The sequence below is a fragment of the Atractosteus spatula genome, chromosome 19 (assembly GCF_055471065.1).
Source record: "Atractosteus spatula isolate fAtrSpa1 chromosome 19, fAtrSpa1.hap1, whole genome shotgun sequence".
Lineage (NCBI taxonomy): Eukaryota > Metazoa > Chordata > Actinopteri > Semionotiformes > Lepisosteidae > Atractosteus > Atractosteus spatula.
In genome coordinates this window covers 8,465,765-8,482,161 of record NC_142724.1, presented here as the reverse complement: position 1 = coordinate 8,482,161, position 16,397 = coordinate 8,465,765, and the positions used below count along the sequence as shown (strand labels likewise).

The window sequence follows — 16,397 nt, the reverse complement described above, 5'->3', positions numbered from 1 at the left end:
TTTCAGGGGAGCTAGAGCCTATCCTGTCTTAACAACGGGTACAAGGCAGGATACATTCTTGCCAGTCCATCACAAGGCAGACATACACACACACTCACACGCACACCAGGGCCAAATTTCCCAGAAGTTAATTAGCCTGAAAGTGTGTGTTTGGACTGCTGGAGGAAACCAGAACACCCGGAGGAGACCCACACAAACTTGGGGAGAACATTAAAAAAATCCATGCAGATAGCGCCTCAGGAATTGAACTCAGGGCCTCAGCACTGTGAGAGAGCAATGTACAGTATACCACTGTGCCACCATGCTCGACTTGTAGATTTTAAATGAAAAACAAAATCAATGCAGCTTAAAAGGATAAAAGAAGAAGAATGTGAAAATCTGAAAAATGCTTGTAACGATGCACATCTGCGACTCAAAAATATGGAAACATTTGTGCTTTGTTATCAGTGACTGTCAACATACTATGCATTCCTTTTAGTATGAGGCTGAAGTGCACGAGGGGGATGTGAATGTGGTTATCCTGAGGATGGCTGTGAAAGATGAAGACAACCCAAACACACCTGCATCAAATGCCGTGTTCAAAATTTTGTCAGGCAATGACAATGGAAATTTCCAAATAGAGACTGACAAAAGCACCAATGAAGGAATCCTGTCAGTTATCAAGGTAGGTTAGTTCAGACATACCAGTACGTTCCCTATTGTTGTCTCAGATAGTTCTTACTTTGGCACATGAAGTGGAGAGGGGCACAGACTGCTGGTGTGCTTTCATTTCAATTTTTTTTCACCTCAATTTCATGAGAATAAAGATGTTGGGCATAAGCAAACACGTGTTTTTAATTCTGCTTTCTACACAAAAATGCTTTCAATACTGTATGTTTGCACAGTAATGAATGCTGTGTAATGCTGTATATCTTAGGATTATCCACAAACTAAAGCACATATACTTTAGGCTGCAAAGGATGCCACCATTCCATCCAATAAAAGAAGACGACCTTCCATTGTTGCTAACAGCAACAATTTCCCCATATGCCGAACACCAAGTGTTAAGTATGAAAATAATTGTATTACCTTTTCTTTCAGGCTAAAGATTATGAGGAAGCCTCTTTGAAGAATTTAGTGATTGCAGTTGAGAATGAAGAGCCACTATTCACTTGCCCTGGCACAGCTTCCCATCGGAATCTATATGGGCCACAGACTGTAAACGTGTCTGTAGCTGTGAAAAATATTAATGACGCCCCTGTGTTTCAAGGTCTTAAACCTGTGTATGTCTCTGAGGCGGCTAAGCCAGGCACAGTTCTGACGACACTTGTCGCCAAGGATGACGAAACACATCTGAGTAAAATGAGGTGGGTACAAATATTTACAGTACGGTAACTTGATGGAATTCATATTTAATTAATGCAGAACATCAATATGCTGTAAAAGCATTGACTGTACTAATCAAATGAAATGTGTTTTACAAAATGATGTTTTTTAAAACAGAGGTTCAGAAGGAGGTCAAATTCCTAACCTCTCCAACCTCTCCTAAATATACATATCTTACCTCCATTCCCTGCTCGCTGCCCTCTCTCTCTCCTTCCCCCTCCCCCCTCTGCTCTATTTCATCATCAGGTGTCCAACCCAATGCACCTGTTGCCCCAGCCTATCTCTGGTCTATCTCTCTTCCCTTTCTGTCCTGCTGTTCCCATAGTCCCACAGGAACCCTCCCCTGGCTGCCCTGTGGCTGTGAGCACACAGCATCGGTCTCTGCTGGGCCCAGGGACACTGCACATAGTGAGAAGGACAAAAAAAAAGACAAAAATGTAAATTAAAAAAATTAAACAAGAAACAAAAACATGCACGATAATTATTGGATCATTGAGTGTCTTATCCTTACCCTTTACTTGTCTCAGTCAGCCATTCTGTCCATTCCCTGATAAGGCTAACAAGCCAACCTCTGCATTGATACTCTGTCCAGGTCAGTGCAGTATTTCCTGCAGCCTTTTGTGGAATTTCATTCAACCTCCATCAAAAACTATTGATATAATCATTTTTATGTTATTCCTCCAAAGCCTCACATATACCTGAACTCCATTCATTGAAGATTTGTGCATCAGTGTTATAGGTTTCCCTTATTCTCTTTTGGGGGTCCTTCCAGCCTGTTTGTCATGGGCAGACTGCTGTTCCCTCAGTCAGATGAGTTATACCAAATACACTTTTAATACATCTCAAGGTTTAAATTAATTTCGCATGAATTAGGATTTGCCTTAACGAATGCAATAGGAAAAATAAATCTATATTAAGATGTGATTCCCAATGTATTTGTTGCATTAGATACCACTTACTATTGAAAATATTTATATAGACGGGAATTGGAATTATAAACAATTTACAGAATTTGCCAGCAAGACTAATCTTGTACAATGTGTACAGTTCCTGATTTAGTCTCACTAAATTATCTGACACACTGCAAGCAAAATATGAATACCCTTAAAGAACACCTGCATTCAGGTTTCAGAATACATTAGGCTCTAGGAGAATCCACCATCTTTAATCCATCTTAGAAGAATGGTAGTGAAATGCTATTTGGCAGTTTGGGTGTGCTTCTGTTGAAGGTAGGTGTGTGTCTGTTGAGGGTAGGTAGGTGGGTGTGTACCTGTTATTCTTTTAACATGACTTATGATCAGTCTCAGAAAGAAGCTGAAATACTTGTATATTAAGTTGGAAGCATATACAATATAAAATTTAAGACACAACTCAACATTGGAAACTGTTTGGATGCGTTTGTTAAAAAGTAAACTGCCTCAAAAAAGGAGAATTGTCGTATTTTTTAGTGAGTCCACCTCCAGTGGGGATGACAACACTTTACTCTATCAGTTCCACTTGATAACTGCAAGTGTTTGCAGAGTAATGGGACCCTCAGCCATTATTAGTTAATGCAACTCTGCACAGGATGGTTCAGTAGTTTCTTGTAGCCTGAGTGGTGCTTCCCAGCTGTGGTTCTTTTTTATTTCCCAATCACTTCATAAATAACCCTTGAACCTTGTCATTACGCAGGCTTTCAGCAACACACCAGGGGCATCAACAATGTTGCATCTTGTGAGGTCATGTACTTCAGCTTCTTTTATTATATTTGCCAGAGGGGAAAAAAGTTATGTGTTTATTTTACAGGGATTTGTCCAGTATTGAAACCTTTGGTTGCTATAACAAGTCCCCTCCCTCTTCCCAAAGGGCAACAAGCAATGCTGTTGAAATGAACAAACAACATATCACAGAGAAAGTAAAGGTTACGTCCACTGTGAAATGTAGAAAGAGGAAGCCCAGTATTTCCGTTGTCGAGTCACATTTAAAAAAAATAAACATTGTAGCTAACCAACACATGCCATAATGATATTAACGAACTCTATGCACCAAAAAATTAAATCTCTCATTTCCCACATTATGTATGAAATGTAAACTTTCACTGCAATCCACAGCTTGAACCCATTACTTTATAGAATTTTAAATGTGAATATTTATGCAAAAAACAGAGATCTCCACACGTTTGCAGGTTTTGACTTTACACCTCTCTCGGCTTCACACCACCTGAATCTTCACTCTGCTTTTCTCCTGCTCCCGGCTTTTGTTCTCCCTTGCTTTATCAACTGCCGGTTTTCCTCTCTCTCACACCCAAAGAAGGCTCGACAGCCTTTGCAGTTTCTTTTGTGTTCCTTTTCTTCTCTTTTCAGCATGGAATACTTTTACTTGTTCCTTTGCAGCCTATACATGCTGACGTAGCTATCTACAGTGCTTGAACTACTGGGAATATTTAGGCTGAGCTCCACCAGTTGAGAAAGGGTCCATGGTTATGGAAACGAAGGAGCAAAATGAGATGTAAAGTGTGTAAGAATGTATCTATTTAGTGAGTGTGGGGGTGATCCATGAGATTTTTTCAACAACAACAACAACAACAACAACAATATTAAAATGAGAATAATTTTCTTTCACTTCTTTGAAGGTATGAATTGGTATCAGATCCTGCTCACTGGGTTGCTGTTAATGAACAGACAGGCCAGATTACAAATATCAAGGAGATGGACAGAGAATCACCCTTTGTTAATAACAGCATATATACGATTGTTGTACATGCTATTGATGATGGTAAGTAGCCTCATCGTATTATAAATACAAGACAAAATTAAAATACTATACCTAGCGAGTGCTAGAATTATATTATAACAGAGTAAAAACACTTTAAGTTTAATAGCTATTTCTGTTTTTCAATCTGTGCTTTTGATATCTAAACATGTCAAAATGTCACATCTTCCAATAGGTAAGATTTCATAAGTACAGAGAGGTACTGTAGTTTCAAGGAGGAAGATAAAGGTCATTTCTGATTGTCAGTATTTAGCTTCAGAAGTTAAATAGCTCAAATACGTTGCTTTTGCTTTGCAAATAACATGTAAGGTTTTACAATAATTCCTGTGCTGTCTAGGTGATCCACCAGCAACCACCACAGCCACTGTTTTAATTCACCTGAGCGACGTCAATGACAACAAGCCCCACCTCATCACAAAAAACGTGCACATATGTGGAGACTTGGATAAAAACTCTGTGACAGTCACGGCTGGGGACAAAGACATCGAGCCATATGCAGGGCCTTTCGCTTATGAGCTGCTGGACAAGGGCCAGGATGTGAAAACAAAATGGAAACTGGATCAAACAAGTGGTGAGCAGTGCCTCGACACAGGCAATTGTCTCATGAATGAATAATGAATTAAGGTTGCCGCAGAGGTGAAAATCGACAACAGAACTTTCTGTTACACAAAAGTGTTTTCTAGATATTCGCTGAAAAACTAACTTTCAGAATAGTCATCAAATATATAGCAAGTGTGCCAAAGTAAATGGTACAAAAACAGATAGAAATTAGACTAATGGCATGTCTGCACACATAGGCTAGAGATGTTATTTATAAGGTATTGGATTTTTATTGAACTTGAATTTAAATCTAGTAGAATGTATTTTTTTTAAAAAGAAATATTTCAAACTTGTTGAGCTTATCTCGGTTTTGTGTATGTCGCCCGGTTTTAGTGCTTCAGCAATCACTGAATGAGTGATTGCTTTAGAGGCATTTGCTTTGTGTTGTCTTTGCTCGCAGGAGATTCAGTTGATCTCAGGAGTCTACAGCGTCTTCCGAATGGAAATTACAGTGTGCCCTTAAAAATCGAGGATAAGCAGGGTCAGTCTGCAGAGGAGAATCTGTATGTACAGGTCTGCGATTGTGAAGGAATGAACCATTGTCGACCCTTGAAAACTAAGTCCTCAGCTCTAGGTGGTGCTGCCATTGGAATTCTCTTAAGCTCTCTGCTCCTTCTTCTGCGTAAGTAACTTCTGTGCTGACAAATTTACCATTGACAAGCAATGAATAGTAAAATGGAATACCATATTTTCATTTTATTCTTCACCAAGTTAGCAACACTTTGTATTTTTCAGAATGTACCCCACAAAGAAAATGTTTTCAAAATGATTCCACTTGTTTGCTTCAAATGATATTAAGTTAAGGTTCTACTGTATGTTTGTTCTGGCTAATGTCTGCTCACTTTTACTAATGTAACCACAAAAATATTCAGCACTTATACTGTACAAATCCTAACACTTAGTAAACCTGTATGTTTATTTGCTTCATGCTTTATTCTTTAAGAATTTCCTCTAAGGAAACACCTGTGATTGTTATCACAGTGTGAGAGTGACAACTGTGACTGTTTGACAATTGCTAGAGAGACAGTAGAGTATTCACAGCTTTTCACCTCAATGCAGTTTAGACTGTGATGACAGGTGTTGCAGAGGCATAGTGACTAATGTTTGGATGAGGCAAGTCAGGACAGCTAAATTCTTTAATAAACAGATAGCTAAAGGGAGAAAAACCACTGAATTTGAATAAATTCCTGAACTCAGGTCAAAAATGTATTTGCTGTCTGAAGTGCTGCGTGCCATGTTTTTATCTTTAAATATGGTAAGAGGGGTATAAGCTGAAAACTTTACAGCTTTTCAGATTTATGTCATGCTTTCTGGTTGATTTGTTAATGTTTGTAAGTATAGTACAGTACAGTATATGGACTGTTTCTGTAAAAACAGTTATCTCATTATCTAATCCTACTCAGGATACAGTTCCAGAGAGTTTAGGTGACCATGAAGAACAATAAATGATACTGCATAAAAAAAAACCAACATTTAGTCTTTGTCTCTCAAAGTGTGTTTTGCCCTCTTTCCCGCTGTACTGCAGTTCTTCTGTGCCTATGTCTGCTATGCAGCAGTGGAAGGGAGACTTTAAAGGAAATCCCCATCTATGGCCAGGATGAAGGACACCAAACTCTCATTAAATACAACGAAGAGGGTGGGGGGTCCATGAGTCAGGTGAGACCAAACTTCATTGGGATTAGACCCAAAATAACGTTTTAATCATTTTCTCTATTTCAGAATAGGTAGATCGTAGTTTTGTGGCAACATTGCAATGGGTCTGTTGTGGTTAATAAGATTAACTGTGATTCACTAGGGGCAACAACATTCCAATAATTGAATGCTTTATATAAATTTGGTGAGAAAGGTCGAACCCCAGTCTGAAAGAGAAGCAGGTGGAGATGGGGTGAAGGAGTGATGCCTGAGACAAATGTGAAGGGAGCTGTTTGAGTTTGATATTTACATACAATATAGCTAATTTTGTGGTGATAGTGATTAGGAACAGCTGTATGTCATTGAGGAGGATATGTACTCCTGTGTTTGGGAGGATATCCCTCCCAAACATCAAATAATAACTTCCATTTAGAAGTCACAAGAGTTGAAAAAGTTGTTGAAATTATTTGGATGGCAACACCACACTTCATCTTCTATTATTTGTGCATCTCGTGTCTTACTGAAATCTAAAAAGGTAATATTAAGTTTGAAACCCCTTTAGACCGGGCAGACAATCATTATGAATGTCACGGGCAGTAATGGAGCTACGGATGGAATGAAGCAGGTAACTCTGCCGGTAAGGAGACCGACGGCCGCATAGTGTTAACTGTATACCCCTCTTCCAATACAGGATTTCTGACTAGTTTTATTAATGCCGCAATGATAGTTTGGAAAGTAAGAAAAAAATGACTCACTATACATTGCAAAGTAAACACAGAAGATGTTATTTTGGAATCATATGTATTTTTTTACTTTACTTAGTGTATCTCCTTTTAAAAACATAATTTTTTTCTTAGCGAAATACATACTATAGGCTGACTAGAGTCATTCTTGAAGGAATCTCAAAGTAGTTTGAAATGACTGCTCATTTTTAAAAATATTTCTCATCTTTTTCATATTTGCCTAAGCTGCACGCTCAGACTCCTCCCTGGTCAGGGATGAGGGCTGATGCGACTGATGGCACGATGTATAGGAACGGCATAAATTCGGTGAGTAGGAGGAGTTTCCTGTTATTAGGTATATTAGTTTGGAGGGGTTATCACAATTATGGTCTGGATTGGTTAAATTATTAGGCCAATTAATGGGGGAATTTTCTAAGCTAAATTTCCAGTTTTAAATGCAGTTTTTGAGACTTTAGATGGACTATGCTCAGAAAGACAAAATAGAGTACATTTTGCTCCTTCAGGAAAGTGCTTTGAAAGTTGCTCTAATAAAGGTTTCATGATACATTTCCGCCAAACATTCAATCTCAGTCTTAGTGTTTAAGTTTCTTGGTAAATTGAGTTCTTCATGGGGAATTGTTTTGGTTTTGGATGATTTTTTAACAGGGAATTAAACATACACCTGTAGCAACAAAGCAGTGCCATAACTCCTAATTTATTCCTTTGTCATTGGTGAGATTACAGATTAATTCATTCAATTAAGTCATTCATCAGTACATACAGGTACGATGACAGAACAGTTCATTCATTTGTGTAGACTTATATGAGAATGTTTAAATCAACTTTCAGGATGAATTGTTTGCTTAACAATTAGCATGTTAGTTGTAGAACTTACAAGTTTGACAGTAGAAAATGAATTTTCAGGAGTTTACATTTCACTGACTTCTCCAATTGTCTGGAAGTGCTGCAAGTTTGAATGCAGTTCATTTGTTTTAGGACAAAGGAGACACATTCATTCCTGGTTCCTTCAGGGCAGTGAACACAATTTTAAATGTAGTGCGGTAGCTGTTGTGTTTGGAACAATATTTACAAACGTATACACTATACGATGCCTGGCTACTCATACCCAGGATTGGCTGGGCATGAATTTATATGGTAATTATATTGTAAAATTATACCAAGTTCCACAGCTGACTTTTCAAATTAATGTTACCTGTGTCATTCAGCTTCATGTCTAAAGCAATTATATGTGTTGCTTCCAAAGAGGCATAAAGTAATTGATAGTAGTTCAGGTGGGTAGCTGCGTCAGCATGCGTAGGCTGCAAAGGAACAAGTAATAGGTTTATTCCATGCTGAAAAAAAGAAGAAAGAGAACACAAGAAAGAGAACACAACGTTTCGGCCGTGGAGCCTTCTTCAGGTTCTTCAGCCTTCTTCACACCTGAAGAAGGCTCCACGGCCGAAACGTTGTGTTCTCTTTCTTGTGTTCTCTTTCTTCTTTTTTTCAGCATGGAATAAACCTATTACTTGTTCCATAAAGTAATTGATACTAATGCCAGTTTATTTAGCATTCCACTTTTATTTGTACTTGTGCATGGTGGTTAGATGAATAATAAAAAAACAGAAGCAAATGTATTTAATCCATTTGAAACTAAATTAATTAGGATTACAATAAGGATTTATTGCAAGGGTATTATTTGCTTTGTATTATTTTTAAATTTCATTATGCTAATCATTTTAAATATATCATTTTTATGTATATTTAAGGGAACACTACTACATGAGATTCCCACTCGTTCGCAATCTCGTCAAAGCCTGTGGAATAGCAGAATGAATATCAATGAAGTGAGTACTGTATTCTGTAGGTAGATTTAAAAAACCAGGCTCTCCGTACTCCAGTGTATTCTCATATTTGTTACAGCTGAGCTCCACCCTCTTAAAAAGTGGCAAATGTTAAACAGTTTTTAAATTGACAGTTAGTTTAAAATCTTTTACTCTTTCAGATCAGAAAACAAATTAAGAGGTCTAATTGAGTGTGCACTAATTTCAAGAGAGGGTTTAACTGAGATTTGATGGAACACAAACAAGAAACCTTTGGGGTTGCCTAGTCTTTACCCAGAACAGGGGTCCCTGCTCAGGTGGGCTGGTGGTCACCAGGTTTTCAATCCATTGTCAATCAGTCTATTACTGGATTAAATGGACCAATTTACCAGTTTCGCAGCCCTAGGATTGGGTACACTTGCCTAACAATCTGGACTGAACAGTCTCAATCTGTTCGGTTGCTTCAGTGTTTCCTGGATACGTTTTATATGATAAGATAGTGGAAAGTTACTCAGCAAAATGTAGTTTTTTTTCCTTTTGCTGTATAAGTGAAATAATAGATTTTAACTAAATTGTCTATTTCTAGTTCTTCATTCAAATATGAACAGTTCAGCTCAATAAACAACTTTGACACACTGGGCTCCATTTGTAGATCTGCATTTTAAAACAATTGTATCATTTTCATACATTAAGTCATGTATATTTAAGTGCCACTTTTATTGTTCATTTTCAGGATGGAACTTTAAAATACTCCGGATCAAACAGCATGAGACTGCGTGGTTTTGACGCCGAACAGAATGAACTACAAGAACACATAACAAGGGTAGGAAACCAGTTTGTTATTTTAATTATAGTCCAGTGGTGTCGGCATGTCACTGTCTATGCATAGGTTTGCAAACCACATCAGATTCAATATGCTTTGAAATTCTTAAAACCTTTTAGCTTATATTATGCACATCATAATATACTTCATTTTCACATCTGTATGTGCATGTGTACGCAACTGTACAAAATTACAGGGTGTTCATAATGGCTGAAAGACTGGGAGACATTTACATTAGATAAATCCTTTCTGAATAGAGAGATTTATAGAAGAAGCACAGCACCAAACCCCCCTGAGCTAAAACCTCCTGTTTATCCAGGAAAACAGCTTTTATTATGTGTAAATTATAGTTCTCACTATACATGCCAGCTACAAGCAGCAGCTTGTTTTTGCTTTGTATCTCGGTTGAGCTGATCATGGATGTAATAAGGCATTGTTAAATTAATTTAGTTTCCTCAATATAAGTTTCAGCTTTGAATTAAAGTTAACAATTGTCAAAGCAAGAGTTTGGACAAGTAATTGATGTTCAACAGTTCCTGCACTTGACTGCACAGCTGAATGTGTTTGTGACAACATGATATTCAACTACTTCTTTTGTTTTTTTTATATTAAATTACTGTATTCTGTAATGCACAGTTACAGTGAAAAAAAAAGAATCCTACAAATTTGTTAGACCACACACTATGGAAGATTACCCAAGAACTTTCTTAAAAGCTAACTGTAGAAAGTAATTCAAAATACACCATGCAAATCTAATCTAGGCTAATGTAGCACCCAAACTGTCACGGAAGTCGGAAAGGACGAACCGTGGAATGACAGGAGAGCGTGAAGACCCTATGCGAAGCGGCGAGACGGGGGTTAGCCCGGGCTCAGCTGTTCAGGAAATGCCGTATAGAAACCTATGCCCTCAGGTAGCGGACGTGGGGCGACCTGGTGCTAGGCGGGTTTCAGGACATCCGAACGTCAATGCTGAGCCAAGGCAAATGAAAGACCCAGAAATACATAGCCCCAGAGAGAGAGAGACACCGGAAGGACAGCAAAGCACCGGAAACAAGAGACAGGACAGAGAAGGAGCGCCCTCTGGCTGCAGAGGGCGTGACACAAACAGAATTTAATATTCCTCAGTGACTGAGTGTCTTCTATTCCTCCCTGTTGGGGTGTTTCATGGTAAAGGATTAAAGCTAGGTAAAGCACTCACTGTTTATTTCCATATGTTTTCAGGATGGCAAAACAACAAAAACAAAACCCCATAAAATAACATAAGGGCATCATAAGATTAATTTTCTTACAAGGCAATCCAAAACCAAAACAATAAACTGGTTACTTTTAGGAGTTCACAGAACAGTCACCTGGTATACTCTTCTGTGAAATACAGCAGGTATTGCATACAACACAGTCCTTTCACATACAACAGGAGCCAAGATGGCTTACTTGGCCCGCAGAGCATGCAGGTTACTGGCCACAGCAGGTGAAGACGCAGTCGTGGTGTTGTTTTCTGCGGGAAATGCTCAAGAACACAGAACACAGACGCAGAGGATACAGTACTATAGAACGATATTCCATTGTCCGATTTCTCAGAAATTTGTCTTGCATCAAAGTAGCTATGTTGTACACACACAGAAACGTACACATAGTACAAGTAAACATTACAAAACAGACATGTACCCATATTAATTTCACACCACTTCTTCAGGAATCCACACAACTGCACATACATTTAGATTTACACCCCACAATTACACTAAGCCCATATGATCACACATTACTTTTGCACATAATCCACTGATTAGTTCAAATAGTATAACACCCAAAGAAGGCTCAACAGCTGAAATGTTGTGTTTTTTTTTCTTCTCTTTTCAGCATGGAATAAACCTTTACTTGTTCCTAATCCATTGATTACCCATATTCCATTACTCATTTATTGTGAACTAATTTATCGATTTAGTGGTTTAAGTGTCTGATAAAAGAAATTCTCATTGTGTTAAGCCTACCTTAAGGAACTCTGTTTGAAGGCCTTTATAGATATTCTTCATGTAGAACATGAGAAGGATCAGAAGGAATTCTAACAGCTAATGTCAACAGACTCTTTAATATAAGAAGTCTGAAAGCTCTGCTCAAATGGCTGCCTCCTCAAGGGTCTGAAAATATTGGCTTTGAATTGCACAGAAAGCTAGTCATACCAGATAGTTATTCCATACTTGTTACACTTTGTATCACAGAACTGAAACACATGGACAGAATCTGACTACTAGTACCAAAAGCCTGTAACCTACAAAGTAAATTATCCTTGTATGTAGAAATAAGATAAAAACTCAAAAGTGAATGTCAAGTAACATGTTCTAGCCAGCACGATTATAGGTCCCATTCAACACGGATTTAAGAACATCAGGTGTTGTTTAACATGATACATTTCCTTGAGGCAAATCAGGAAAGGGCTTTAGAAGTCTGTGTTGACTTGTCATTGGTTTGCTGTAGGCAATGTAGGGAAATGATCAAAAATTCGTTTTTTTTCCCATGTTCAGGAAATGTATTGAATTTAAATCAAAGGAGGGGTTTTTAGGATTATACTTAGAATATTGCATGCATTTTTGTTCAGCTTGTTAAAAAGAGCATTTCCCTAAAAGTAGCTGAAAGAGGAGCTTCCAGAATAACTCAGGCTAAAAGTTATATCACAAACAGATTAAAAAGCATTGGATTGGTTTAGGCTAGAGAAGATTGAGGGTCTTTCATGTTTTTACACAAGGATGCATGGGGAAAAAATAAAATAAAGATAGCTTATTTTGGTTTGAAAATTGCCAACATCTCTTTACACAAAGGTGCATAGGTGTCTGAAGCACACTGTCAGGATGTAATTCAAGATCAGTCACAGAATCCCCTTCAAGAAATGTCTAGATCAGATCCTCAGATCAATAAGCTACCACTATTTAAAATGAATAAAGTATATTGAATGGTTGCCTTCTCTTGTAAACTCCAGGTTTTTATTTTTCTAGTGCATGAGTTCAAGATTCTTCCTCGATTTAACTGATATAGTGCAGTTTATAAGAGCTTATTTGCAGGCAGTGACTGATACAATTTTCCCTCCTCAGCGGCTGTACCAGTTGAGAGATGTCGAGGATGATGTCACACAAAATCTTCCACACATCTACGCCTACGAGGGCCAGGACAGCCGGCACCAGTCTCTGGATCGGCTCTCCATTGCCAACAGCTCCAATAGCTTGAATTTCCTTCACAACCTAGGGCCAAGGTTCAATACGCTGGACAGGATATGCCACCAGACTATGCAGGAGAAAGGCATGAAATTATGAACATTTTTTGAACAAAGGTCTTGTGCAAGTGTTGTGCAAAAACTAAGCAACATGCAGTGCAATGAAATATGAGTAATGATACGAGCTGCCACACTTGGAATTTTAAAGTAAAACCCTTGCAATAGGGGTCAAGTTGAAAAAAGTCATGGAAATTAAACTTTGCTTCAGAACACTTAATGCCATTCCAGCAGTTTGAAAAAAACGATTTATCCTTTTGCGGTATAAAGAGCTGTAGAAAGACATGATATATGGCAAAAGCACAATATATTTTGTCTTTAGAGCTGTGTTTTTCATATTTAACAGTTTCAGTTGTCACTGAAGATGGGAATTGTACCCACAGATTGTACCCACAGATGGTAGAACTGAAAATTAAACACCACTTCTTTTAAAGGGACACAAACTGAACCTGTCTGATGTCTTTTCCTGGTAATTTATGGAAATGACAGAAAAAACATATGATAATGTGTACAAAATAATGGTTAGAGATACTGTAGCTAAGAAGGGTTTAGAAGAGAAAGGTCTTAACTGACTTACTATTTACTGTATGTGACCCACAGTGTGACAGTCAATATTCTTTAAGGATGTAACATGCTAACTTTAGATTTCAGAAAGGTTTTGATAAAACCCTTTAAGTTTCGGTACGTTTCTGATCTATACCAGAGACAGAAATAGGAATATACACTGTACATGTCGCCATATCATACATATCGGATGAGTCTTTCTGACAAAAAAATCTACATTTTTATTTCCTGTAGATACCTGTAGATGTCCCCATTAAACAATGAAAGATAGCAAAAAACTCAAAATGCTTGTAATGCTTGAGTTTATTGGATAGGACAAAATGTGTAGAATTTCAATCAAAAGAAGTTATGCCCAGGCTTTCCATAACAATTATACTGACATTTAGAATGGTACCCAGTTTTGTTCATCATAACTAAAAGGTTATTGCTTTAGAAAGAGTTCAAAAGCAGCAGTCAAATGAATACAATTGCTTCTTAGTCACTAGGGATTGTCACATGCAAACACCTTAAAGAATGTAGAACAAACTATTTTTAAAAAAAGGAGTATGAGAGATTCTTTTCAAGTGTATAAATCATAAGGGCTAGAGATAGGAACAACCCAGTGGAGTCCTTCAGACTTGGAGGTGAAACAAGCAACATTGTTTTGTAAATTAAGAATAAAGTCCTTAGGAAACATTTAGATGGAGAATAGAGACATTTCTTTACTTAAGGTTTTGAGTGTCTAGAATAGGCTTCCCAACCAGGTGAATCAGACTTTTAGCGTCACTGAGGTACTAAACAATCAAACAAGCAAGATGGGATGAATGATTGATCTCCCTATTTTGTCACTTTTCAATTGCTCTTAACTAATGGAGATGGTAGCAAATATTAATGAAAGCTTAGAGAAAGCAACAGAAAGAAAAGCAGGTGATTTTCTTTTGTTTGATTTCATTCTACATGTAAATGTAATCATGAAGCATAATACTGTCTAAACATCCCTCAAAAACAGAATCTAGGACAGTAATTATTTGAGGAAGAGGCAATCTCATGATTCATATCATGGGTGAATAACTTGCTAAGGTGATGGAATGGGTAAACTGGAAGAAAGCACATCTGAGGGGCGGAATCAGGTCCATAAAGCAGAACCTCAAATCACACAAGATAGGTGGCGTACTGTATTAGTCAATTTAAAGATTTTGTCTTGCAGACATTGTATGCCCTTAGAAAAAGCATTGGAAACTTCCAAAGAAATAATTATATGATATTGCATTATAGGTGAGCAATTATATTACTGTACAAGGAAATATAAGGTGATCAAATTGCACAAGACAGTAAGGAACAAGTAGAGGTTAAATCCACAGTGAAAGGTAAACAACACTGATGTTGATCCATTTTAGTTAGAAGACCATAGCAAACTGTATGCAAATAATATAGAATTAAGAAGCCAAAAAAATGCTAAATATGCACTATTTTAAATAGCAATAATCTATTGCTTTTTCAGACTCTTAACTATACTGTACATTATGCATTGAAATACTAAAAACATCATATTTCATAAAACAGATGATATTTATAAATGAGTGCATTTGGTTATCATGATAGTCTTTTCCCAGTTGTGCCTAAGTTACATTTTCTTGCTGAAACTCTTTCAGATATACTTTAAAATACAGCTGTCCCTTTTTTTACTGAAACACTGCGTGACCTTAGAAATTACATAACATAAAGCTGAAGTACAGTACCAACTTTCTTGCCACAGTGATACATTCTGTTTCTTTAGAGAAGGTGATGGTAATTTCTCAATTTTCTGTTAAAAAATAGATGTGAACAACAAAGCATCTGTAAAAAAACTTTGCTGTTTTTCATTATGATTGTTGTTGGGTAGTAGAGTTATAAATAGTGGTATACAATACATTGTTAAAATGCAACAGTATTTGGGGTTATTTTTTGTAAAAGGAAATGTTGATTGGTATGTAAATACTGCAGTATTCTGGTACAGTTTTAAGGAATGTTATTTTTTAGCTTAAGACAATATAGGTATTTTGATTTTAGATGTGTAAAACATTAAACCTGGGCTTTTAGACCTTTATATTATATTTTTTAAATGCTGGAGTATTCTTGTAAATACATTTAACACTGCATTACAGACATCATTTTAAGGAAATAGAAATAATTGCATGGTTGCATCCTTAAAAATGTCTATATTGGAATTTGTATCAAAATCTCCACATTTCCTAAATTTTTCTACCTAAGCAAGCCTTAATAAAAGTTATGGACTTAAAGGGTTGTGTGTTAAACTTTAAGTTTTTACATTCTGTTGCAGAATTTGAAGACACAATTTACATTTATATGACTTCAAAATACAACTTGTTAATTGAGTATGGTACGAATTATAAGCAAATATTGTAGCAAATATTGCTTTGTAGTATCCAGTTATTGCAAATACATACAATTCCCAATCAATGCTACTATGTCTTACTACTTGGAACTGCAACTCTTTTAGTTTAATTTAGCTTGTGTGATATATAATAGCCAATCTGTAAAATCCATAAATGGGCATTTAAAAAAAATCACAATCTGAGTTACAATTATTGAAATTCATAATTGGTACTTTGATTAGGATGTGAATGGCTGAAAGTTTGTTCTGGCGCAGTTTGGCTGCCGTGGAATCATTCAGGTGGGGTTACACACTGGTGGTGGAGAGGAGTCCCCATTATCTGTAATGCACTTTGAATGGAATGTCCAGAAAAGAGCTGTGTAATAATACCAATACTATAGATAATTGCTCTGCAGTTCCATTGACAAAATTTCCAACTTTTATTCATAGATAGGAAGACTTATATAATGAAGAAGTAAACACCAGTCAACGCAGACCTTTTGCT

General features: G+C 37.0%; 1 protein-coding gene across 1 annotated transcript in view; it reads left to right on the top strand.

Moving 5' to 3' along the window:
• cdh26.1 (cadherin 26, tandem duplicate 1) overlaps positions 1–15,792 on the top strand; it is a 31,741-nt gene extending 15,949 nt beyond the window's left edge. Inside the window, exons 8-18 of the mRNA XM_088937675.1 lie at positions 479–664; positions 1,081–1,346; positions 3,977–4,119; positions 4,454–4,687; positions 5,117–5,338; positions 6,242–6,372; positions 6,911–6,985; positions 7,317–7,397; positions 8,837–8,914; positions 9,624–9,713; positions 12,800–15,792. Of these exons, the coding sequence (XP_088793801.1) occupies positions 479–664; positions 1,081–1,346; positions 3,977–4,119; positions 4,454–4,687; positions 5,117–5,338; positions 6,242–6,372; positions 6,911–6,985; positions 7,317–7,397; positions 8,837–8,914; positions 9,624–9,713; positions 12,800–13,018 (1,725 nt within the window). The 3' untranslated portion in view covers positions 13,019–15,792. The remainder of the gene's footprint in view (positions 1–478; positions 665–1,080; positions 1,347–3,976; positions 4,120–4,453; positions 4,688–5,116; positions 5,339–6,241; positions 6,373–6,910; positions 6,986–7,316; positions 7,398–8,836; positions 8,915–9,623; positions 9,714–12,799) is intronic.
• The last annotated feature ends 605 nt before the right edge of the window (positions 15,793–16,397 follow it).